The sequence below is a fragment of the Vitis riparia genome, chromosome 4 (genome assembly GCF_004353265.1).
Source record: "Vitis riparia cultivar Riparia Gloire de Montpellier isolate 1030 chromosome 4, EGFV_Vit.rip_1.0, whole genome shotgun sequence".
NCBI classification, from domain to species: Eukaryota; Viridiplantae; Streptophyta; class Magnoliopsida; order Vitales; family Vitaceae; genus Vitis; species Vitis riparia.
In genome coordinates this window covers 18,159,912-18,185,229 of record NC_048434.1, presented here as the reverse complement: position 1 = coordinate 18,185,229, position 25,318 = coordinate 18,159,912, and the positions used below count along the sequence as shown (strand labels likewise).

Here is a 25,318-nt window from a genome sequence, read left to right as displayed (position 1 = left end):
GTTTGTCCAGCCGAACGTGCTTGCTCCCCTGAGTGTGAGGAAGAAATGTCTCAGCTTATCTATGAATCAGGCTATGAAATGATCCAAAGTCGCGAAACGACCTTTGAGGCGCTATAATTCTTTCTTGTTGTTTGGAGCGGGTGTTTTGAAGACTACTTTCACTTGAATCGGATTAACTTCAATTCCTCTTTGGGTTACCATAAATCCTAGAAACTTCCCTACACTGACGCCAAAGGCACACTTAGCTAGATTGAGCTTCATGTTGTATGCTCGCATCAAACGGAATACTTCTTCCAAGTGCTAGACATGCTCAACTCGAGTTTTTCTCTTTACAGCAATGTCGTCAATGTAGATTTCCATAGTTTGACCGATCAAGGGCTTGAAGATTTTCATTATTAGTCTTTGGTAGGTAGCGCCAACATTCTTAAGTTCGAACAACACCACTTTATAACAGTACAACCCTTATGGTGTAACAAAGGATGTCTTCTCCTCATTTGTCTGGAACATAGGGATTTGGTGGTATTTTGAAAAAGCGTCTAGAAATGATAGCATCCCATGCTCGATGATGGTGTCAACTATCTGGTTTATCCAGGGTAAAAGAAAACTATCATTTGGGCAAACGTCATTTAGGTTGGTGTAATCAACACAAACTTGCCATTTTTCATTCTTTTTCGGAACTATCACCACGTTTGCCAACCAGTCCAGATATTTGACTTATCTTAAATCCGGCTGCCAATAATTTGTCAATTTCTGTTTGGATAATTTTTTGTTTATTCGGATAAAAATGCCAAACCTTTTGTCGGATAGGCCGCAACGTGGGTGAGATGTTAAGTTTGTGGGATGCCACAAATGAATGAATTCCCAGCATGTCCGAGTGAGTCTAGGCGAAGATGTCTTTGTTGCGTTTAAGCATACTCTCTAGTAATTCGAATTCCTCCTGTGTAAGCAAGGAGCTGGCATAGGTGATTTGATCTGTGTCGTGTGAGAGACATAGTGGTTGAAGCTGGTCAACCGCATATGGATCTTTCTCTGTTGGGCTCGGTGATTGCTATTGCTCCCTTGTGTTTGATGATTCCGAACATGTTTCCTCACCGACTGGATATTCGGACTATAACGTCACTTGATAGCATTGGTGCGCGACTAACTAGCTACCAGGGAGATCGACTCGTCCTTCTTCGATAAGGTAGCTCACTATCTAATGGTACGTAAAAGGAATGGTTTTCATTTTGTGAAGCCATGCATGCCCTATAATGGCATTGTATGGGAACAAATCGTCGACCACCGAGAATTGTACATTTAGGGTGATTGGGCCAACTTAGACGAACAACACAACATCCCCTAGTGAAGTTGTTGTAACTCCTCACATCAAATCTGCCTACCACTAACGTTAGGATCAAGGCGTTTTCATGCGGTTGTAACACTCCATTAACATCTACCGAAGGAAATGTGATTGTGTCATCGATGGGATGCACACTTTCTTTTGAAAAGGTGCGTTGAACGGAGTTAATCCGTTCTCTTACAGAGGTCGCACGGAGCAACCTTCGCCTTTGCCGCTTAAAGTTGTGTTTATCGTCTACGAGACCTCCATGTATATAGTTAATGATAGCTCTAGAAGCTGACAAAGATGCAGGGGTTTGGACGGCTGCCTCTTAAGTCGTCTCTCTCTACTCGCTAGTTGTGCGGACATACTATTTTAGGTGTCTGACCTTAATAAGTTTCTCCACCAAGTAATGTAGACTCTTTCATTGCTCGGTGGTATGGTTGTGATCCTTATGATAAAAACACCTTCTATTCCAATCTCGCCTAGCCGGATCTATCTTGATTGATTCTGGCCATCTAAAGTCTGACAAATCTCGGATGAATGGGAAAAGTCTGTTGTAGGAGATACTAAGGGGGGTGAGTCTCACTTGCTACTGCTGCTAGCTAGCTTACCTCTTCCCGGCTTGCTTCAATTGGCTCGAAAGCTTAGAACTCCCTACCTCGTAGTTCTTGGTCGGACAGTTGTGACCAAGACCTATTGAGAAGTTGCTCGGACATCGTCTTCGAGTATAGAATATTTGTCCACTCTTCTAAACAGGTCATCCATCGTTGTAGACAGCTTCTTTGCGAGACACTCAAAAAATGGCGTGGTCATCCATCGCTTAAAAATTTGCAAGATGGCATCAAGGAGGAAAATATCGTATATCAGAGGGTATCAACACGATATTTCATGGAGAAATATCGGTCCGATGATATTTCGGGATAAATCCCGAGAAATCGGCGATATCTCGCGATATATCAACGATTTTGGCGATAAATCGACGATTTTTCTCGATATATCGCATGGTCAACGTGGGTCAACGAAAGTTGAACGTGTTACAATAAAGTCAATGTGTTACAATGCCTTCTCATTTTGCTTCCGAGGGGATTTGAACCCTAAACCAAAAGGTTTGGGGTACACTCCACTTGCCATCTGGGCTAACTTGCCCTTATTATATATTGTGCACTAAACTTATATATACTTAAGCTCATTATATAAAGAAAATATTAAAAGAATATTTTAAAGAGCAAATTAATTATAATTATTTTATAATTAAATGCAAAATTTTCTTTTAATTGATTACCAAAAATATAAAAATTATATAATTTTCTTCATAATGTTTTTAATATCGTTAATAATTAATTAAATATTAAAAAATTATATATATATATATATATATATATATCATAATTTATTTTATATTGTTTAACACAATTAAATTAAATGGATCATAATTTTAATATTAATATATATTTTAAAATTAAACATATTGTAATCAAATATCATAATATTAGATGTAATTTAATAATAAATGTACACTTATAAAATTCATATTTTTATCGATGCATACGATATTATTATCAAATATGATAAATCATGTTATACATATATCAAAATTTTCAATAAAATAACTTCAAAATGTCTATTATACTTGTAATTATATTATTATGAGGTTTTCCTTACATTTTCATGAGTTTTTAATAATTTTAAGTCTATCGATATTTTTTTCCAAAATATCCGCCGATATATTCGTAAAATCGAAGTACCAATATATCCGTGATTACCGATATTTTCATCCTTGGATGACATCCATACCACAAGATTTCACTTGGAGCACTGCTTGCCCGAACCACTTCATGAAGTCTTTGAGCGACTCATTCTCCTGCAACTTGATGTTCTACAGAGTGCTTATGTTCTGCTTTTGGCGAGCGGAACATAGGTAGTGGCCTACAAAGGCTTTCATGACATCTTAAAAAGTGTTCACAAAATTCTGTGGAAAATGGTGGAACCAAGAGAGAGCTTGTTCGTGTAGGCTAGCCAGAAAGACCTTGCACATCAATGCATCATTCCCTATGTCAAGGGTCATGAGCTGCTTGAAGTGCATGATGTGATTGAACAGGTCGCTCGTTCCATCATACATCGTGAATTTTGGCACTACAAACCCTCTAAGTGGCTCGTAATTAATAATATGGGGACCGAACGGCATGGAGAGCATGTCATCCAACCGTCGACTGATAGAGTCGAGCGGAGCTCGCGTCGACAATACTTCAATCCGCTGCCTTGGTAGCTAAGAGGGTCGTTCTAACATAGTTGTCACGGTTGGGGAACCTAAACGGGCCCTTAGAGTCTCTAACATTTGTGGCTGCCCCTCCACACCTAGTGCTTGAGATCCTAGTCGGGCTCGCATTGCATCAAATAAATGCGACCTTCTGCTGCGCCTCATCTTCCTTGAAGCTCGGGTAGAGCTGGTGCTTTCGTTCTGTTGTATTTGGTGATTTGGAGAAGATTTCTCCCCGAATTGTCTTGAGTAATTGCCAAAGGAGAATTTTGTGCCCCCGGGGTAAGATGCATCAGCAGTTAGTCTTGAGGTTGTTTGTCGGCTCTGAGTGTTTCGACTTTGAGAGGGGCTTGTTGCTGATATTTGAGTCTGTAACTCTTTATTCTCTTCTATGAGTCGCTTCGTTTGGCATAGCAGAGTCTACATTTGCTGATCATTTTCTCATTGACCTTTTTCCATCATTTCACGCCAGACAAAATAGTCTTTGCTACCCATAGTTGATGATTAACTTCTAGAGGGTGTTAACATCCTTAAATCTTTTCCACAGACGACGATAATGTTGGTGTAGTACTAACCAGATTTGGGTCCATCTAGTTTCCCTGGAGTCAGATAGACTTCTTATCTGCACAGAAGGATGTCCGGATAAGTGGTCCGGGCACGCCCCTCCGAAGCTTAAGTCAGAAATCGATGAGGATGAGTCCAATTATTTTGAATGGCCCTGTATGCGTGTACCTTTTTCATGCTTCTCGAAAGGTTTTTATATAACGGATGACACCATTGTCATAGCGTTGATTGTGCATTCATGCCTTTCTTGTGATGATGATTGCCATTAGGGCGAAAATCAAGCCTTATCATAATAGTCAATGTCATCATCTCTGCGCAGATTGGGCAATCATACCAAGCAAAAGCAGCTGACTAGTGCTATTTGCTAATTGATGTTATTTGTTGATTGGTGTTATTTGCTGATTGTCAAGCAAAAGTCTCGGACCATGTAGTTGACTATGCATTTACGTTAATCAATGTTGCTGATTGCGCATAGCAATTAGAATACATTGATTTTTAGGTGTAAATGTCGTCTAGGCCGTCGTTCAAGTACTAAGTATGACTAACCATTTGTTCAATGCCTAGAACCCTTGGTTGTGTTAGTTGGCCCATCTAGAAATCTTAGTTGGCTTGGTCTGTCCATTCCGTCTGGTATTGAGAATGAAGGAAATCTCTCTCCTCTTATGCCATACGGAGCTTGTTTTGGTCTAGACGGATTATCTACTTACCTTGGACGAACCAAGGGGTTTTGAATTTGGGGAAGGACACGTGGAGGGAAACCCCCCATAGTATTAGTATTGTATGATAAAGAAGTTGAAGAGATACTTATAAATCAAGTAACGCAAAGAGTAGGAGGATGACCATCATCAAAAGGATACTTAACCAAGTGGAAGAGTTGTATACAGGAACATTGTGAGATGTTGACAACATCTGTCAGGAAAGTGTAATGCCCTATTTATAATGGCATTGGGAAATTCTAGAAGGTACTAAGTTTCATGATATAATTCAAGAAGGTTAAGAAGTATTTAGTGTTATAATATATTTGGTTGGTAAAAAGGTTTTATCTAATTGGTTTTCAAGGAGACGACCTATGATTTGTTAAAATAGGGCTATACTTGATTGGTTAAGATGGAGATAGTGTATGATTGGCCGGACTAAAGGCAACATTTGATTGGTAAAAATGGAGGTAGCTAGGCAATTAGTTACCAGGCCATGCATGATTGGTTCATACATTGACACCTTTTTTTGATTGGTTGGTGTCTTATGTCATCATTGGTCATGTTTTGGTGGCATTAACAATTTTCTATGACATCATTGATTTTTTTTTTTTTAATTAAATTGTAAGATGCTTCTCCTCTTCATACAACAATCATATTTGAATTGGAACATAATCCCACAACCAGAAACACAGCAATGGTTAATAGGTCTTTATGACTATTTTGGTTCATATAGTGCCTATAAATATCTTATTTTGATCCCTGCCATCCACCTCTCACTTAAAATCTACATTACACTCATTATGCTTACTATTTTATTATGATTTTTATTTGAGAGTTGTGTTTAGCTGCAAATTTACTACTAATATTTCATAGCAGTACAAAATTTATTTATCAACATATAATCAGGCAATTATAATAATATATTAATATATGGGCAAGTCCTATATATTTCTATTATTTTGATTTTTATTAAAATTTAGACTTTATAATATTTCATAGCAGCTCAAAATTTATTTTGTAAAATGTCATGCACCAACGGTTGAATTAAACAATTATAAATGTGGCGCATTGGTTTTTTTTGCTTAAGCCTTTAGTCATAACTGTGTCTTTATAAATATTTTAGGAAGAAAGTGACCCTACTCAGCACAGCATATATAGATAAGGGATTTTTTACAAGAATACAACAGTTTTAAAAAATAATTCTTAAATTACTATAATGAGAAAAATAATTCAAATCTATAGTAATTTTTGCTAGATAGGAAAAGGGGAAATTATTATTATTTTTTAAAATTGTCTCTTCAAAAGACGATTAATGACATTTAAAAAAAAATTATATATATATATATATAAATCATCTTTTTAAGACACAATTTCTAAAATTTAATTTTTTATATGAGAATCGTCTTTTGAAGATTAAAAAAAAATTGAGAAATCTTCTAAGAGACAATTTCCACAAAAATAAAAAATAAAAAATAAAATAAGAAGTGAGAAATTGTCTCTTGATGAGACGATTTTCAACTAAAAGAAAACCTTCAAAATCCAGTTTTTCATTCCCTATTTTACTTATACAATAATATAATTATTATAAATATATATTATAAAATTAATTAATTTTATTTACTACATTTAATATATAAATAATATACCAATTTTAATATAAAATAAATAATATTTATCTATTATTTTTTTCTTTCACTTTGGAATAAAAAAAACTATTATTAATTTTATGTGAAAACGGAGTTTAAAAAAATTGTTATTAATTTATTAAAAAAAAAAGAAAAAATCACAAAAAATAAGAAATTGTCTCTTCAAGAAACAATTTTCACAAAGAAAAAAAAAACTTCAAAAATTCATTTTTCCATTCCTATTATACTTATACAATAACACAATTATTATAAATATATTTATAAAATTAATTAATTTTATTTACTAAATTTAATATAAGATATTTATCTTTTTTTTTCTTTCACTTTGGAATTAAAAAAAAAAACTTATTATCAATTTTATGTAAAAAAAAATTGAATTTAAAAAAACAAATTTGTTATTAATTTATTAAATAATTATTTACAAAATAAATAATTTTATTTTGTTTTAATTTTAAATTAATTTTATTATATAAATTTTAAAATTAAAAATATTAATCTTTTAAGTTAAAGAGACGATTTCTCAGTTTATTATTATTATTATTATTATTATTATTATTATTATTTGAAAATCATCTATTAAAGAAACAATTTCTTAAAATAAAATTTGACCAAAATTGTATTTTTAAGATATGATTTCTCATATAAAAAAATAAAAATTTATAAACCGTGTCTTGAAAAGATAATTTTATTTTTTTATAATTTTTTTAAAAGGTCACAAATTATCTTTTGTAGAAATGATTTAAAAATAAAAATTCTTTTTTCCTACTTGATAAAAATTATAATAGATTTAAAATTATTTTGTAAGACTGCCGTATTCTAATAAAAAACACTATAGTCTATAGATAAGGCGGGTGCTGGGAGCTGTGCACTTAGCTCCCACGTGCTGTAACAAGAAGTCAGAGATGATTGGAATCATGCTGAATGGGAGTTGAATGGTCAGTGTGGCAGCAGAGAGGGGAGGGCATCATGCTCAGAAGATAAGGAGTATAAATGCCCTGTGCATCTCCTCCCCCATTTCATAGGCCTCTTCTTGATCCTCTATTCTTACTTGAATGCAGCCATGGAGAGCTCAAATTAAGCCTCACGCAGCACTACTATCCGGCCCCGGTTTGGGTCACCTCATCCCCGTCCTGGAGCTAGCTAAACGCCTCGTAACTCATCATGGTTTTGACGTTACTGTCTTCGAAAGGAGTAAAAAACTAAAAAACTATGATATGTGACATGCATGTCGGTGAAAAGATTTTATAAAACTTGATGAAGTAAAGGTTATTGAATGTATAAAAACCTGCAAATTAGGTTTTTATGGGTATCATGATTTTGGCAAACAAACAATAATAAAATTTGAGATCGTATTCCATCCTATTGAAGGTATCTTAAATTGTATAGATCTACACAAAAGTTGGTACTTTATTTAATTGATACCATGACATATGTAATTTTAACCATAGATGATGATCTATAGTTGGATTTGATTAATATCTTATCAGCCTGAAAATTTTGAATGTATCAAAACAATATATTTTATTATGTATATTTGGCCTTATTTGACTATGGGATGTTGGCCTTAGCACAAAATATACACACGAATCTTTAAGTGATTTGTTGTGGAATTTAATAATGATAATTTGATTTTTTAATCGACTTAAATAATTGAATTTAATGTTCCCAATCAGGCATTATTATGATTATCCTAAATGACAAAATAAATAAATAAATGCATATAATAGTCTCGGCCAATAAAAGTCGTGCACAAAGCCAGAGTTGGTATGCATTAACATTTGATTTGACAAACCAACAAAAAATTACGAACATAAAAATGGCTCCATAGTGCGAGTGGGCCAGGTACATACCAGAGTTGTCCGCCGTGAGTCCCGTGACATTGATGCACGACTTTAAAACGCCAGATGACGCAGTTTCATATGTTATTTTCCACAACCCATCTGAGGCTAGGGCTGCCGGTCGGATAATCACTAAGCTCTCTATCCCCAGGTGGTGCAATTGCGATCCATCTTCATATAAGAGTACCCTTTGCGTATACTCCACCTTAATAATCTCTTTCTAAGGCGGCGTGTTTGCATTCTGTTGATTGTTGGTTCTTTCTTCTTAGTTGCAGAGCAGTTATGGAGAGTTCAAAGCCTCACGCAGCACTACTATCCAGCCCCGGTTTGGGTCACCTCATCCCCATGCTGGAGCTCGGGAAACGGCTTGTAACTCATCATGGATTTGACGTTACTGTCTTCACCATATCAGCTTCTACATCACCTGCAGAGTCCCAACTTCTCCAGTCGATTGCCAGTCCCCAGCTCCTAAACATGGTTGAACTCCCCCCAGTGGACATGTCCAACCTAGTTGACGCTGATGCTAAGCTAGTTACACGCATTGCTGCGATTATGAGGGAGATAATACCGAGATTCCGGACCGCAATCTCCGGAATGAAGGTTCGACCCACAGTCCTCATCCTGGACTTCTTTGGATTTGAAGCCCTCCATATCTTAGAATTCGACATGCCAAAGTACATTTACTTCCCTGGGACTGCATGGTTTCTGTCATTATCGGTATATGCTCCAATTTTAGATATGGAGGTGGAAGGGGAGTATGTAGATAGAACAGAACCGCTTAGTCTTCCCGGATGCAAACCGGTACGGCCAGAAGATGTGGTTGACCCGATGCTGGACCGGACGAATCAGGAGTACCTTCAGTACGTGCGCATGGGGGCCGGGCTGTCTAAGTGTGACGGAATTTTGTTGAACACGTGGGAGGATCTGGAACCCACCACGCTCAGAGCACTTAGAGATGAAGAAGCAATGGCACCTTTTGTAAAGGTACCGATTTACCCTATTGGTCCTCTGACAAGATGTCCAGGAGGGGTAGCTCCGAGGGAGCTGTTGGATTGGCTAGACCTGCAACCCACTGAGTCAGTTATTTACGTCTCTTTTGGGAGTGGTGGAACGATCACAATCGAGCAACTCACTGAGCTGGCTTGGGGATTGGAACTGAGCCAGCACAGATTTATCTGGGTGGTGCGGCCGCCCATCCAAAATAATTTATATGGGTCCTATTTTACGTTAGGAAACGGAGGTGATGATCCAATACGTTACTTGCCAGTTGGGTTCCTAGGCCGTACCAAAACTATTGGAATTGTGATCCCAAACTGGGCTCCTCAAGTGGATATCCTCCGCCATCCATCGGTCGGAGGATTTTTATCACACTGCGGGTGGAGTTCCACGCTAGAGAGTATAGTCAACGCTGTGCCAATGATTGCGTGGCCTCTTTTCGCGGAGCAAAGATTGAATGCGACGATAGTGACGGAGGATCTCGGAATTGCTGTCAGACCGGAGGTGTTGCCGACTAAGAGGGTGGTGAGGAGAGAGGAGATAGAGAAGATGGTTAGGAGGGTGATGGTTGACAAAGAAATGAGAAATAGAGTAAAAGAACTAAAGAAGAGTGGAGAGAGCGCTTTAAGCAAGGATGCGTCCTCTTATAACTCACTCTCTCTAATAGCCAAAGACTGAAATCAGCGTGCGTCTGCCAGAAAGACGAGGTTCAGTTAGGGTCCATGGTTGCTGATTTATGTGACAGTGTGTGTAAAATTTGGTGTAATGGATGAACCGTTCTGGAATAAGAACGTAATAAGTATATGGGGTAGGCCTATTTCCGACTCCGCCACCCATGGAATTTGTCCTTGTATTAAAGTGCAGCCCCAACCCCATGACAGTGTTTCCTTAAAGTTTGCTTGTTTTCCTTCTTATTTTGATTGTTGAAATCTTATGTATTGGAAGGTCCGTTGATCACTTGTTGGTCTTTTTAAGAACATGATGCGATGAATCTTGTTCGTAATACAAACCAGCGTGCAGCATTTTTCAACGTTTATTTTGACGTCTTGGATCGAAAAGCTAATATTTCTTTCGGTGACGCGTCTGAGGTAATCAATTCTAGCATCATATATTGGCATGCAAACAATTAGAAAGAAAGAAAAAGCCAAAAGCGAATCAGCAATAGACATGAAATCTGTGATGGAGATGTCACAAATAAATTAGAGTGATTTTAAAACAATATATAGCATCTATGAATTTTTTACATGATAAATTGAGTGATTCCTTTCCAAGACCTTTTCATTACCAATCAAATAGCGTCGCGGACCTCAAAAGTCATTAATATTTTAAGATTTGAAAGTAAGTTATGGTCATCCACGGAGTTATAGCAGGATGATATCACTATCGATATCTCACTCCAATAGTGACTAAATGAGATAAAGATACCATTCTAATCGGATTTAATTAAAGGGTTTTAAACCCCACCATGAAATATCAAAGAGTTTTCCGATTATAAATCAAAGAAACAAGTGTTTTTCTTTTCTTTTTTTCTTATGTTTTTAACCTAATTATAACCATGGGCAGATTCTCTTCTTTCTCGGTATCTTGAATTAGACAGCTATATCATCACTTGTCTTATCATTTTGTCCCTTGTTGATACTAGTTTGGATCCAGGGTTAAATGTAATATTTTGTCGTATTTTATACTATCTCCTTACATTTAAAATCGAGCATTTTGTCCTCTCTAAACTTGTGAAACATCACTTTACCCCAAATTACAAAGCTTTTCATGAACTGTTTTTTTTCAGTTTTTTATTCCCTACTTTAAACATTGGTTCAAACTTTGGATTGACAATTTTAAAGTAAAATTTTTCAAATGTTTTTGATGTATAACAACTACTAGCATTGATATTTTTATTTAGGGATACTTTCATGGCTAGCTATCAAAATTTTCACATGCAACTATAAAATGTGATGATTTTAAATTTGAAAAATATATATTTTTCTTAATTACATTTCGATTTTATTTTTTCATTTAGACTTTTTAACAAGTTTAAGAGTAAAATGTTGAGTTTTGAATATAAAGGATAAAGTGTAATGCGGATCCAAAATTAAAGGGATAAATTATATTTAACCCTACTTAGAAATTTATATATTTTAAAATTATTTCATCTTTATATAAAAAATGAAAAATAAGTAAATGGAGGTCAAAGAGGCATATAAAATATTTCCTTAACTTCAAATTTATATTTTCTTTCATTTTTTTAAGTTATTTTCAAAATCGAAGTTGCATATTCTTTTTCCTTCCAAATTCCATATATTTTAACGCAAGTAAATAAATAAATGTGTATTATCCCTAATTAATCATGTATGTAGTATCACATCTAACAAAGGATTCATAATCACTCCCTCAATAGGTTCACCATTTTTTTTATTGGAACTATTTTAGTGGTATAGTGTCACAGACTTAGTATTTTCCTAAACTCGTATAACACTTAGACAAGTCAAAATCCTTGATCTTACTAAGTCAATCTTATTCCCGATGCTTAACTTGCTAAGCTAAAATACACCCGCTTTAGAAGCTTTAGAGGGCGTAATAGGCAACACTTAAAGAATCAAAGTTTTATTGTTTCATGAAGCTTTACAAGTACTTTGGAACTCACTTGCTTTGGTTGGTTAGATTCTTGGATGGTACCTTGGCCAAATAAGGTTTTTACCTATTTATAAGCACCTTAGAAGTTTTTAAAACCTTGAAGGGTTCCTTATAAATCAAGAATAATCTAGAAGCTCATACTCTAGTCTATGTACAAGATGACTTTGGAAGATTCTAGAACACCTCACACTATTCCAATGCTCTCCTAGCCAAGTGTAGAGATGTGTGGACATCTCTAGTCCTCTTTAGAAGTTTCTATGCTCTTCCACTTTGTAGCTAAATGTAAATGTCTTGAGTGGTCTCTAGAAGCTTCCCACCTCCTATATAAGCTAATGGGAAGGGCCATTTAAAGCATATTGTGACAACAGGCTTCCAAATCAAGCAAAATTGAGTTAGTCCAGTAAAAAACAACCAACTTTGTGGCATGTAGAAACTCTTCTTTAATGAAATATTATAAATTTTTAATGAAATATTATAAATTTTTTACTAAATATAAAAATCAAAATATTTGATTTTTTCTAAATAAAAAATAATATATTGGTATTTATTTACTTTTTAATATTTAATAAAAATAAAATACTATAAAAATAACAATTTAATATTTAACACTATTAAACATTAAAGTTCTATTTAGAATTAAGTAAAAAAACAAACATCACCTTAGTATCCTTATCCTTAGTTAGCTATACTAAGGAATGCTCCATGACTCAATAGCCAAAATACCCAATAAAAACAGCACTTAAAGAAAAATAAAACTTTATATCGTATAAGGATGTTTTGTATAACACAAAGATATTTTAGAATGCGAGAAGCTCTTTAACTTGTTTGATGTCTTGACCTAATAAAATCACCTCTTATCTATAGGTATCAAAGGAATTCTCTTAACCACAAAGGTTCATTCTATCCTAAACTTTTTTAGAATTTTTTATATAACGGTTACATACAAAGTATGTATATAAAGACCTATTTGGTTGTTGTTTTTGAAAATTGTTTTGAAAAACCATTTTTGTTCTAAAAAAATAAGAGAAAATGTTTGGTTGAGTTAATAAAAAAGTTTGTTAGAATAAGTAAAATAAAAAACATATTCGAAAGTTATTTTTTTAATTAATAAAATGTTTTCTTTTATTGACTTAATATTATAAGTATATAAATAATTTTTATATGTATAAAATTAAATAAAGAATAACTTTGTAATCATATGTAAGTATGTTAATTTCAATAATTTAAGAAAAAAAAAAAAAAAGATTTGTTGGTGAGGGTGTGATGGTTGGGTGGAGTTCATCTTCGTGGAAATACAATATACAAGTAGAAAAACAAAAAAAAAAAAATGAAGAATAATCTATTATTTGAAATAGTGAAAAAATAATAAAAACATCTTTTTATTATGCTCCAAAAAATGATTTTTGAGAACATGAAAAATATAAAAAATAAAAGCGCACGCCTTTCACAAAGATGTTTTCAGTGGTTTTTATTTTCAAGAATATAAAACAGATCTTAGCAACCAAACAGACTCTAATATTAGAATTGGATGGAAATCTTTAAAATGCCTTACACATGCTTCCCTATCTTCTGCTTTTTGTTTAGAAATATGATTAGATCTTGGAAAATTCTATTGTGCTAAGGGAGGTAGCGTGCGTTGGTTTTTTTTTAGCTGTTGGACGAAAGATATTAAATTAAGTGGTTTTGTTTAATTTTTTTTTTAATTTTGCATGCCATGTGTCTCTACCTTATTAGCCTTAAAAAAGTGGGTATGGTACCGAAAAGTGCATTTCGGTACCCTAGCATAACCCTTAGATCTTTTAGGACTTTTCTGATACCATTCACACTCCACTGATGTGACACAAAGCTCGAAAGTAGGGGTGAAAGAGATTTTCTGCGCAATCGCATAAGGGAGGTCAAGTCAAAACCCGTATCTTTGCGATTCTGGACCTCCTAAACCCTACACCAGCAATGGCGAATCTTCCTATGTTCCTCACCCTCATCTCACTTCTCCCATTTCTATGCTACTCCTTCTCTCCCGAAAACCCCACTGATCGCCGCATTCTAGTCGTCCTCGATGACATCGGCCTCAAATCTTCCCACTCCATCTTCTTCAAATCTCTCCAAACTCGCGGTTTAGAGCTCGACTTCAAGCTTGCAGACGATCCGAAGATTTCTCTTCAAAGATACGGCCAATATTTATACGATGGATTGATTCTATTTTCCCCGACAACCGAGCGTGAGCATTATGAATCAGCATAATTTCTCGTTATTTCGCGGACTGTTTAGGCACTAATTGTATTTTTCTAGGGTTTGGAGGGTCATTGGACCTGGGTGCCATTCTCGATTTTGTTGATTCTGGTCATGACTTAATTATAACTACTGATGCATCTGCATCTGGTTTGATCCGGAGTATCGCGACGGAGTGCGGCGTTGATTTTGATGAGGTGAGTATGGAATGCATGAATGAAGTATTTCGTGGTTGTGTCTTGTTTTCTTTACGTCTATATTTGTTTTTATCTTCAAATTTTGCTTTAGGATCCGTCGGCTATGGTTATTGATCACACCAGCTATGCAGTGTCAGACACCGAAGGAGACCATACATTGATTGCTAGTGATGATTTCATTCAGTCCGATGTCATTCTGGGAAGCACCACAGTTGAGGTTAGTTGTGTGACGAGATTGTTTGTTGATTGCAATGTATGCTGGAAATTGTGTGCATGCATCTTATTACTTTGCCACAAGAAGCTCTCCCGCCTACTCTCATGGCCAATAGAAGCTTACTTTTAGCTGAAAACCTTGCTTCTTGCATTACTTCTTCCTGAGTGATAAAAAACCTTTCTGAAAACTTTATGAAATGACTCTTCAAAACTGAAAATTCAATAGCAGGGATGTGAGTTCTTGTTGTTTTCTATGCATTTCTTGTGCTTTCAATTTGTCTTGCATCATCCAAATGAATAATGAATTAAAATTCCAGTGATGGGTGCATTTTGCAGCTGTGATCCCAAATCAGCTTTTGTTTTTCTCATCAAGTATATGAAACACTGTTTCAAAGTTTGTGTATTGTTTTAACCTTTCATTTGAATGTCTTTAAGAGCTCTTTTCTGCAAGGTTTAACAATAAACTCAACATTCACATTTTTGAACAGTTTAGGTTTGTGTGAAACAGGCCCCTGTACTTTACAAAGGGATTGGACATTCATTAAATTCTGCCAACAGCCTGGTAAGTTGAAGGCCGTCTGTGTCTAACCTTTTGCTTTCTGTAACCCAATTGTGCTAAAGGCATATACAAGTCAAACTACTAGCCACTTCTAATGGTTTCACTCTCTTAATTTTTACTTATTATGAATACTTCTCCATATTGTAGGTTTTGAAAGTTCTTTCAGCTTCTCCTTCAGCATATTCTGCTGACCCAAACTCCAAGTTGTCAAGTCCTCCATTGTTGACTGGATTGGCTATTTCATTAGTTTCAGTTGTGCAAGTAAGCTGATTCCTCCCTGGTCCCTTTATTTCTCTATTACATCTTCCATTGGTTATTCATTTATTTGAGAAGGGCCAATAGGTTCAAATTGGTGATAGCCAAAATGATCTCCAAGGCCCAAAATGCCTTTGTAGAGGGAAGACATATTTTGGATGCAGTGCTTATTGCCAATGAAGCAATTGATTCAATTTTGAAAGCAACGATTGTGCGATTCTATGCAAACCTGATATAGAGAAGACTTATGATCATGTAGATTGGTCCTTCTTGCTTTCAATTATGGAAAAGATGGGTGTTGGAGAGAAGTGGATTGGGTGGATCAAGTGGTACATATCCACACCTAGTTTCATTGTTTTGGCCAATGACACCTCTTCAGGCTTTTTCCAAAGCTCTAGGGAATTGAGGCAGGGGGATCCCCTCTCACTTATTTATTTGTGATTGTGATGAAGGCACTTAGTTGTCTCTTAAAGAGAGCGGTAGCTGGAGTTTTTTTGTTGGGTTGCCAAGTGAGGAATAAGGACGGTGAAGGGATTTTGGTTTCTCATTTGTTGTTTGTTGATGATACGTTTGTTTTTTGTGAGGCCTTTTAGGATTAGATAACCTATTTATGTTGGCTGCTTTTGTGGTTTGAGACTATTTTGGGGTTGAGAATTAGTTTGGATAAAAATGAGTTAATTTCGGTGGGTAGAGCGGATATTGTAGAGGAATTGGCTTCTGAACTTGGTTGTTAGGTGGGAAGCCTCCCTTTCTCTTACTTGGGGCTCCCGTTGGGTGCTTCGTTTAAGTCCATGGTAGCTTGGGATGGCGTGGAAAAGAGGCTTCACAAGAGGTTGTCCATGTGGAAGAAGCAATACATTTCCAAAGGAGGGAGAATCATCTTGATTTTTGTATTATTTTGTCTAACTTGTCTATTTGTTACATCTCATTACTTTGCATACCAAGGATGGTTAGATTGAGGTTATAGATAGATTCAGAGGGACTTTCTGTGGGGAGGTAGGGCTTTTGAGTGGAAACCTTATCTAGTAAGGTGGATGATTTTTTGCTTAGACAAAAGGAAAGGGGGATTGGGGGTTAATCGTCCTTCTACTCTCAATAAGGCTCTCCTTTGCAAGTGGGGTTGACATTATGTGAACGAGAAAGGGGCCTTTTGGAATCAATTGATCAATGGGAAGTATGGGGAAGAAAGAGGGAGGGGGTGGTGTTCTCGAGAAGTGGAGGGGTATGGGGTTGGGTTGTGGAAAGCTATGAGGAAGGACTAGGACTTTGTCAATTATAGACTTTTATTCTTTGTGGGTAACAAGAGGGGGTCGAAATTTTGAAGGGATAAGTGGTATGGGGCTACACCTTTGTGTGTTTCTTTCCCTTTTTTGTTTTCTTTAGTTGTATCCAAGGAAGTGTGGGTGGAGGATGTTTGGAACTCTTCAATGGTAGGGGGGAGTTAGAGCCCTAGCTTCACTAGAACTTTTAATGATTGGGAGGTGGATGATGTGAAAGGATTTTTGTTGCGTCCACGGGGATGAAGAGGACAAGGTGCTTTGGAAAGAGACCAAGAGTTGCAAGTTCATAATTAAGTCTCTTTACAATGCCTTGGAGCTGGGCATTTCTGTTTCTTTTCTAATGAAAATCATTTGGAATTTATGGGTGCAACCTAAAGTGAGCTTATTTGCTTGGGAGGCAATGTGAGGAACAACTCTAACTTTGGACTAAATTCAGAAAAGAGGGTGGTCCTTAGCAAATAACGAATAAATGTTATCTATGCCAATTGGATGAAGAATTCGTAGACCACATCCTGCTCCATTGTGTAAAGACAAGGGTTTTATGGGATATACTCTTTACATGTTTTGGGGTGTTTTGGATGTTTCCTTCGTCAATTAGAGAGATTTTGTTATGTTAACATGGTTCTTTTGTAGGTAAAAAAACATAAGAAAGTTTGGAGAGCAGGTCCTTTATACATCTTTTAAACTTTTTGGAAGGTAAAGAATAAAATTGCTTTAGAAGATGGTGTGCTCTCCATCCAAAAGTTAAAAGCCTCTTTTGTTTGCTTTCTTTGGTCAGAGACTATGATGTTTGTGAATGATGGTCCTTCGACACTAGTTAGTTTCATTGACTGGTTGGGCTCCCGTTGAGGTTGGGGTTGTGGTAATACCTCCTTTTTTTGCAGCTTCTTTTTTGTTTGAAATGTTTAGGGGTAGATGTATCTATCTTATATACTTTGGGTTGCTCTTTTGGCGCCTTTTTTTAATACATATTCTTCTTTATTTATAAAAATAAATAAATAAATAAATAATAATAATAAAAAAACTTAACATGGGGGTAGTTATTTTTGAATTTGCTGGATGGGCCTTGCTTTTGTGTAAAAAAAGCCAAGGATAAAGTTTTTAATGAGGAAGCAGGAAAACATCCTTAAATATATATATATAAAAGAGGAGTTACAGAAAAAAAAACCAACAACTAAGGCAGTCCAAAGTGCACAAGGAGTATACAAAGGGTGTCAAGCAAAAAGAACAGAAAAAGAAAGACGTAGAACCTTCCCCCATGTACTTCAAACCTAACCAATTAACAAAATCGATCAAAGGCATAGATATTTCTTCTATACCATGCTTAATGCATTCCAAAAAATTACACATAAAAAGGATTTTAGTGATTTTTCTGAATTTTCCACATTTTCAGATGTCATCTCATTTCTCTCATGCTGAATGATTTAAAAAAAAAAAAACACACACACACACAAAAGGGCCTAATTGCACTCTTTTTTTCCTTTTCCTGACATAGAACCCATTCTAGTTTAACAACATTTGTCATATTAGAACAAGATTGGTTTGTTCATTATTCTACTAAATTAATTGTTGGTATTTTTGTTGTTTTTCTTTAGAATGGGTGAGATTGAACAAGATTGTTGCATCAGAGCAATGGAGGAAAATGCTGGTTCGGTTACTTTTGGAGGAAAATGTTGGTTTGGAGTGGAGTTGAAAACTTTTGAAATCTAATTGGAGTTGGTAAAAAGTAAGGTGATCGGGAAGATTGTGGAGAGGGGCAGAGGGTTTTCCTCTTGGATCAAATTTGGGGAGAGGTGTCTTGTTGCCCTACTAGAGGGGGTGGAAGACTGCTACAAAAGGAAGTGTAGGGAGTCTTTCAGAAGAGTGTGGAATGAAAGTGGAAGGGGCTACAAGTTGGAGCTGCGTAGCAATAAACCTGGAAGATTTCTGCTTTGCACAACTTTATGTGTAGAAGAGAAAATGTTCTCCTTAGTTTTCCCAGAGGGAAAAGATTTCCTATGGGGTTGGAAGATCCTTGCCACCAAACCAATGAGCACTGGGGTTGTTCCCGAGCCTAGACCTTTGGAGGCTTCAAAGAAGTTTGTAAGGTGTTAGGAGAAAAAGAGAGGAGGTGCTCTTTTAAACCAAGCTTCCTTTGCAGAGATGTTGAACAGATGCAAGAGGGATGTGAGGCAATGTGGATTGAGAGCGAGACAGAGGAGGTTTTGAGCAGCTTGGTGTCTCTCAAGAAGTGTCTGGTGGGGTGGTGGGATATTCCTTCAAGCTGTTTGTCGGTTTTAGGCTCGTTGAAATCTTGGGTTTGACATTCTTGGGGATTGAAAGGTGAGTTACATCTGTGTTTGTTGGGAGACCCTCTCATTTTATTTGAATTTGAAGATGTTTTTGAAGTTGGAAGGGTTTTTCTTTTGGGCTTATTCTGTTCGAGGGAAGAAAACTGCAATTGGAGTGGTTGAGGCCATATGTTGGCTGCTTCAGAGAAGGTGCTTACGTCAATGAAGTGTGGGTGAGGGTGTTGGGTTTACCAATGCATTTGTGGGGAAAAGATTTCTTCAAGAGATTAGATGATGCTTGTGGAGATTTCATTATGGTGAACATGGAGATAGAGGAAAGGTGTCACAACCCAAATTCTGGGCAACCTATGACCCTTATGGTCAAAGGTTTGACTGTTAGGATTAATCTTAATCTAAGCTGGCAGTCAACCTCAAGACCCTGATTTTTTATTTTTTATTTTTAATGAAATAACCACAGTTTAAATTTAAATAAAATACTCTGAACTAAGGTTTCATTTCACTGACTTATAAATATTATTAAAGTTTAGCTTGAGAAAAAAAAACATCAATGTCTCTACCCCAAGTTTATAACACAAGTTCCAACAATTAGTTCACAACCATTCAAAAATAAAATCAAATTACATAAGCTGAAATTAATTAATCAACTAGTACAAGTCCAAAAATTAAACAAAACAAATACTAAAAATTCTAGGTAGCTCCTAAACTTCTTAGGGCATTTTGGAACCCTCCCTGGTCCAGGTCCACTAGTCGGTCCTTAGGCACGACATCTACATCTAAAAAGTTTTGAGAAGGAAGGGTTGTGCATTTCCATGTTGCTCAGTAAGGTGTTTTACACCCAAAAAGGTTAATAGGTAAACACTATGGTTCAAACATATTAAAATAAACACACAAACATTAAAATAGCATTCAAACATTAAATAAACATTCAACCTTAAACCAAAACATTTTATTTTATCCAACTTCACAACTTATACGCATTTTAATAATTAAATAAAAATACAAATGGAAATATGACACACAATCATACAATGCATTGTTGTTCTCAAGCTTTCACGAAAGGATACACGTTCGTACCCAAATATACTCCCAATTCGGAGTCCTCTTGGGGTAAGTTTTTGTGTCTTTTACACTAAAGATCTCGTTCCCTTCTTGATTCACCCTCTCTCAGGCCTTCATTCTTCATCATTTTTTTTTTAATTTTTATTTTGTTTTTTTTTCTCATTTCACACAACATTTCATCATCATTATTATTTTTTTTCACATGAAATTGTACTAGAACCCATGCAACATAGGACAAGAACAAGAATGTCTTATACATGAAATCTTGTCTAAAGAAGAAGAGTCCAAAGGAAAGAGTATTTAAGAGCATGTTTTAATGATCCACATTTCCAAATGATCTATGAATTCTCTTACCATATAATCTGAAATAGGCACAGTGGAGCAGCTTTCCATGACTAGCAATGATTCTTCCCCACAAAATCCCCTTGCCAACCGATTAAAGTCTCTTTAACTGAAGAGATCAACACCCACTTTACATCAAAGCAAGAGAATAACAGATCCCATAAGATTCTTGTTTTATGGTAGGGTAAGAGCATGTGGTCTAGTTTTTCTGTACCCTTGCAAAGATAGCATTGATTTGCCACAACCCATCTTCTTCTTTTTAAATGATTTAGAGTCAAAACCTTCCCCCACATTGCTTCCCAAGGAAAGAACCTCAATTTTGTAGGGACCCCAAATTTAAAACTATCTTTATAAGAAAAATCCCTCCTACCTCCAACTTCAAATAGGAAAAGGAAGGTTTTGACCAAAAAATTTCCCATCTTTAGAATCCTTCTAAACTAGCCTATCCTCATCACATTCCTCATGATGGATCTCTCTTGAAGCCTCTTTAGAAAAACCTCTACACTTCCCAACTCTCAATCATGGAACTGTCTTAGGACGCAAGGGCTCCAAAGCTGTACCCTAATTGATTCGTTCCATATTTCTGTAAACCAAACATTCTTAATACATTAATCCCAGCCATGGAGAACCAAGGGGGAAAAAGATACTCGGGCAAATCCTCCATCAGATATCCTGCTAGAACTACACTTTCTTGCCATCCTCCACAACTAAACTGATCTGACTATTAAAGTCTTCGATATCTTTCCTTGTAGTCTACCTTACCCTAGCCCCCTCCCTTGTTTCACAGGAGCACTATCTGTCTGCTTCTTCCCCAAACTTCCCAACAATGATCTGCCTCCATAAAAGCTCCCTCTCTGAAGCAAGCCTCTAATATCATTTGCCCAGCAAAGCCTCATTAAGAATAGAGAAGGCTTGAATGCCTAACCCTTTCCTGTTATCCAAGCAAACAGGGTTGTATCCACATGTTAACTATGATCAGCAAGACTAATGACTGCTTGATTAATTCCTTTGGGAAACAAACTGAGTGGGATTTATTTCTTGAAAATTCTCCGTGATTAGTGTTGGCTTCTTGAATTTGCTTATGGGAGGATAATCTGGTGTCTAATGTTTACACAGTATTTTTTTGATAGGCTAATGTGTATGCAAAATTAGCAATGCAGTTGCATAGATTTTCTGATTAAGCAATCTAGATGGTAGCGGTGATGTGAAACTTCAGTTCTTTGGTGGTAAGTTCAAAATTTTCCACATATACCACTTTTGGTGGATTCATCAATATATGCTGTTGTAGTTTTCATTTGAAGTATTAAAGAAACTTCACTGATGGTGTTTCTTGATTAGTTGAGAAGAAATACTATCTTTGGAAACTGAAAAACTAGGGTTATGGATCCCTGATTATCAAATGCCTGTTATAGCTTTTGATCCTTTAATTGCTTTAATCTGAGCTGCATACTTAAGTTTTGCTTACCAATTAATCCAATCCATACATTTGTTGGGGTATAATTATTTTTACATTTTACGCTGGAAAAATTTTAAGTTTCTGCATCAAGTACTCTTAAGCCAATATAGTGAGTTTGTCCATGCTATTTTGACAGTGACCTAGTAACTAGCAAGTGGTTTTTGCATTTTTTAGGATTTATTTTACTTGGGTTATCATTAGTTTGAATCAACTTAAGGCTTACAACTAATTGTTATGAGAGTTTTTAGTTTATAAAAGGAGTTATTATCATCTCTTCTAAGTTACTGATGCTTGAGGATTGAGACTAGAAGCTTTAAAACTTTGCTTCGAAGATGCAGTCGCCTAAAACTCTCTTCCCCTTTCCCTCCCTTCCAATTTCCTCTTTTCTCCAAGCTTTTTGCAAATACATTGTTTTCTGTTCTAAACAAAAAACTGCAGCTAAAACAGTTAAAATGGCCCATAAAAATCCTTAGTTATAATTCCATTGTTATGTGTTGTAGTATGTGGCTCATATTTGAGCGAAAAGACATATGGAGAAAAAGGGGCAAAATGCCGGAGCGAGATAGAGATAGAGATAGAATGTCAACTTCCGATATATCGTGAGGTCTTGAATAACCTAATTCATTGGACTTTTGGACTGTTGGAGGGGAAGAGACAGAGTGGTGGGTTTGTTTATATTGCATGGTTTATATTTGCATCACAACTCTCTTCTCTAAATTGTTCTTAACTTATGCTTGGTTTCTATTACACTTGCAGGAATCCTTTTTTTTTTTTCTTGTGCCATTTTTTTTATATGTGGCTTCTATGTTTATGATGTATGTAGCTTGAAAATAAGACCCCCTTTTTTTGTTTTCATTTTGTTTTTTGTTTGTTGTTTTGTTTTGTTTTGTGTTTTTTTTTTCTCTAATATATAGTGGATGTGAACTTTTTGTCCAAGAGCTGTAAAAATGATTCTTCTTATATGACACAGGCTAGAAACAATGCTCGGATCATGATCTCTGGTTCTTTAGAAATGTTTAGTAATCGGTATGTAGTGCCTTCTGGTTGTTCTTATATTTCTAATAGTATTTATGGTTTCTCATTGTTAATTCTTATTTCCTTATGTAATTCAGACTGTTCCAGTCTGGTGCTCAGAAAGCTGGGAGCTCAAATAGGTGAGTTTATTTGCCTTTTCTTCTTTAGGTGTAATCCATAAGCCAACTTCTGAGGCTACTGAAACTTGGTTTTCCCACCCTCAGGAGTTTCTGATGTATGTGGTCTTTTCTATTTTTTAAAGTTATGGCTCATTTCATGTTTAATTTGAATTCAATGAATGGCCTGTTAAAATTTGTGTTATTGATTTTTTTTTTTAAAGAATTTTGTTTTTGTTTATTTTTAGTTTTAGAATTTTCCTATTCATGATTTCATTGATTGTGGAACATTGAGATGACCATCTCTATTTTCTCATTCAAAAGAACACATTTTTCTTCTGCCTCTTTCTTATTCCACGGGACAGTTTCCTAGATACTCTCTAATATTGTTCTGTTCTGGGCATGAATCTCACTCAAAATACAACTTCTCATGACAGGTATGAGAAATCAGGTAATGAACAGTTTGTGACTGAACTTAGCAAATGGATTTTCCATGAAAGGGGTCATCTAAAGGTGGGTGATTTTACTAGTTGATGTCTTAATCTTGATCTGGACTGTGTAGTCTACCAACTTTTAATGAAAGTTAGGATCAAAGAACATCCCACTTGATTTGCTTTATTGTATTATCAGCTGTTGCAGTAAAATTGAATCATGTTCTTGATCTTCAGGCTGCAAATGTCAGGCACCACAAAGTTGGGGAAACAGATGAACCTGCAATGTACAGGATCAATGATGACCTTGTAATGTTATTACTCATCAAAATCCATTTGCTATCTTGTTTAAAGAAGTACTGGTTGTCATTTTCTTACAGTCTGATCTGCTGGCAGGAATACTCTGTTGAGATCCATGAATGGTCTGGTAAGAGCTGGGAACCATACGTATCTAATGATGTTCAAATACAGTTCTACATGATGAGCCCCTATGTATTGAAAACCCTGTCAAGTGACCAGAAGGTACTCTCATTCTCAATGAATATGTGCATGTGATTTGGCTATCTTAATTCATATGAACATCTGTCTCCATATATATATTTGATTTGGCAGGGTAAATACTTTACATCATTCAAAGTGCCCGATGTTTATGGGGTCTTCCAGTTTAAGGTCGAGTATCAGAGACTTGGATACACTAGCTTGTCTCTCTTGAAGCAGGTAAGCTTTTGGCTAGAATAACCCAAGTGTTGGTTGAGTCCTGGAAGTCCCAGTCAAAATTGGCTCTAAAGCAATTCTGAAATGATTAGGTTCTTAAGTTTGATGAAACATTGTACTGCCTTCTGGCATAATTTGGCTGCCTAACATGATTTCTGCCTATTTATAAAATTATAAAAAATGCTCATTAGGGATTTTTTTTTCCAGAAAGGGAAACCCCATAGTCTGTACTTCATATGTATGTCACTATAATCAAACTCTTAAGAGAACAAAATAATATGGTATGGATTACCTCTTTAGTACAATCCTTAAGAGGAATCACTATTTCATGAAGATAGTTGACTTAGTCAAGTATTTGCTTTCCTGAATGGTACAAGTAGAGTAACCTGTTTTGATTAATGACAAGGGAAATTTTGAATGGCAGATTCCAGTCCGGCCCTTCAAACACAATGAATATGAAAGATTCATAAAAACAGCATTTTCCTATTATGGAGCTTCATTTTCTGCTGTATACTCTCTCTCTCTCTCTCTCTCTGTTGGTGTGATTTGGAGAGCTAATAATTCTTTTATAAAACTTGCACTAAGTATTTGTTCTAATGATTGCAGATGGCAGGGTTCTTCATCTTCACCATTGTCTACCTGTACTACAAGTGACACTGATGTGTTTGGAGAGAACATTACCAAGACATTGACATAGTTCTTAGATTTTTTTTTTTTTTTTTAATTTGCAGGATTGCTGACAGTTTTCATTCCCGCCACCAAAGACCAGTTATGAGGAAGTTAGCCGGGGCAAAGTTTGATCGAATTTTCTCCAATACCATTTTCATATTTAACGCTCTTGTAATGATCTTACATTGTCATCATTCATTGTTGGCCCTTGCTGCCAAAAGCTTCAATGGAGAGGTAGGGAGCTTTAAAATCCCGAGGTCTCACCATACCATATATTGTGCTGCGCAATATCATGTAGTTATAGGGAAAATTAGGAAGCTTTCCTTTTAACTACATAAGAATATCAAGAGATTTGAGCTCCTGTGTAACTCCTATCTAGAGGTTGAGGGAAGGAGAAGCCCCTTGAGTGATTCCCAATCAACCAGTTCCGCCTGTGAATCATTTTCCATGAAGCAGAGCCATCGTGGTTGAGGAATAAAATCATTCTCCTCATGAACGAGCGCCCGTCCACAGCCCTTACCACAACTCAAAGCCTTATCTTC

General features: G+C 35.9%; 2 protein-coding genes across 7 annotated transcripts; both read left to right on the top strand.

Moving 5' to 3' along the window:
- Positions 1–7,515: 7,515 nt before the first annotated feature.
- Positions 7,516–10,356, top strand: LOC117912045 (anthocyanidin 3-O-glucosyltransferase 5-like). 6 transcript variants are annotated; one of them, XM_034826472.1, is made up of 3 exons: positions 7,516–7,624; positions 8,389–8,475; positions 8,600–10,356. In XM_034826472.1, the coding sequence occupies exons 1-3, from the start codon at positions 7,539–7,541 to the stop codon at positions 9,996–9,998; spliced, it is 1,572 nt and encodes a 523-aa protein (XP_034682363.1). In that variant the 5' UTR covers positions 7,516–7,538; the 3' UTR covers positions 9,999–10,356. The 6 variants fall into 6 exon arrangements, with proteins under 6 accessions (XP_034682363.1, XP_034682362.1, XP_034682365.1 ...); XM_034826471.1 differs by having other exon boundaries at positions 8,594–10,356; XM_034826474.1 differs by lacking the exon at positions 8,389–8,475 and having other exon boundaries at positions 7,540–7,623; positions 8,591–10,356.
- A 3,431-nt stretch (positions 10,357–13,787) lies between these two features.
- Positions 13,788–25,049, top strand: LOC117913561 (dolichyl-diphosphooligosaccharide--protein glycosyltransferase 48 kDa subunit-like). Its single transcript, XM_034828559.1, has 13 exons — positions 13,788–14,169; positions 14,241–14,377; positions 14,469–14,594; positions 15,099–15,152; positions 15,297–15,410; positions 22,803–22,858; positions 22,945–22,986; positions 23,400–23,475; positions 23,631–23,702; positions 23,790–23,915; positions 24,006–24,110; positions 24,532–24,615; positions 24,714–25,049. Exons 1-13 carry the CDS (start codon positions 13,902–13,904, stop codon positions 24,759–24,761), a joined length of 1,308 nt encoding a protein of 435 aa, XP_034684450.1. The 5' UTR covers positions 13,788–13,901; the 3' UTR covers positions 24,762–25,049.
- Positions 25,050–25,318: the final 269 nt, after the last annotated feature.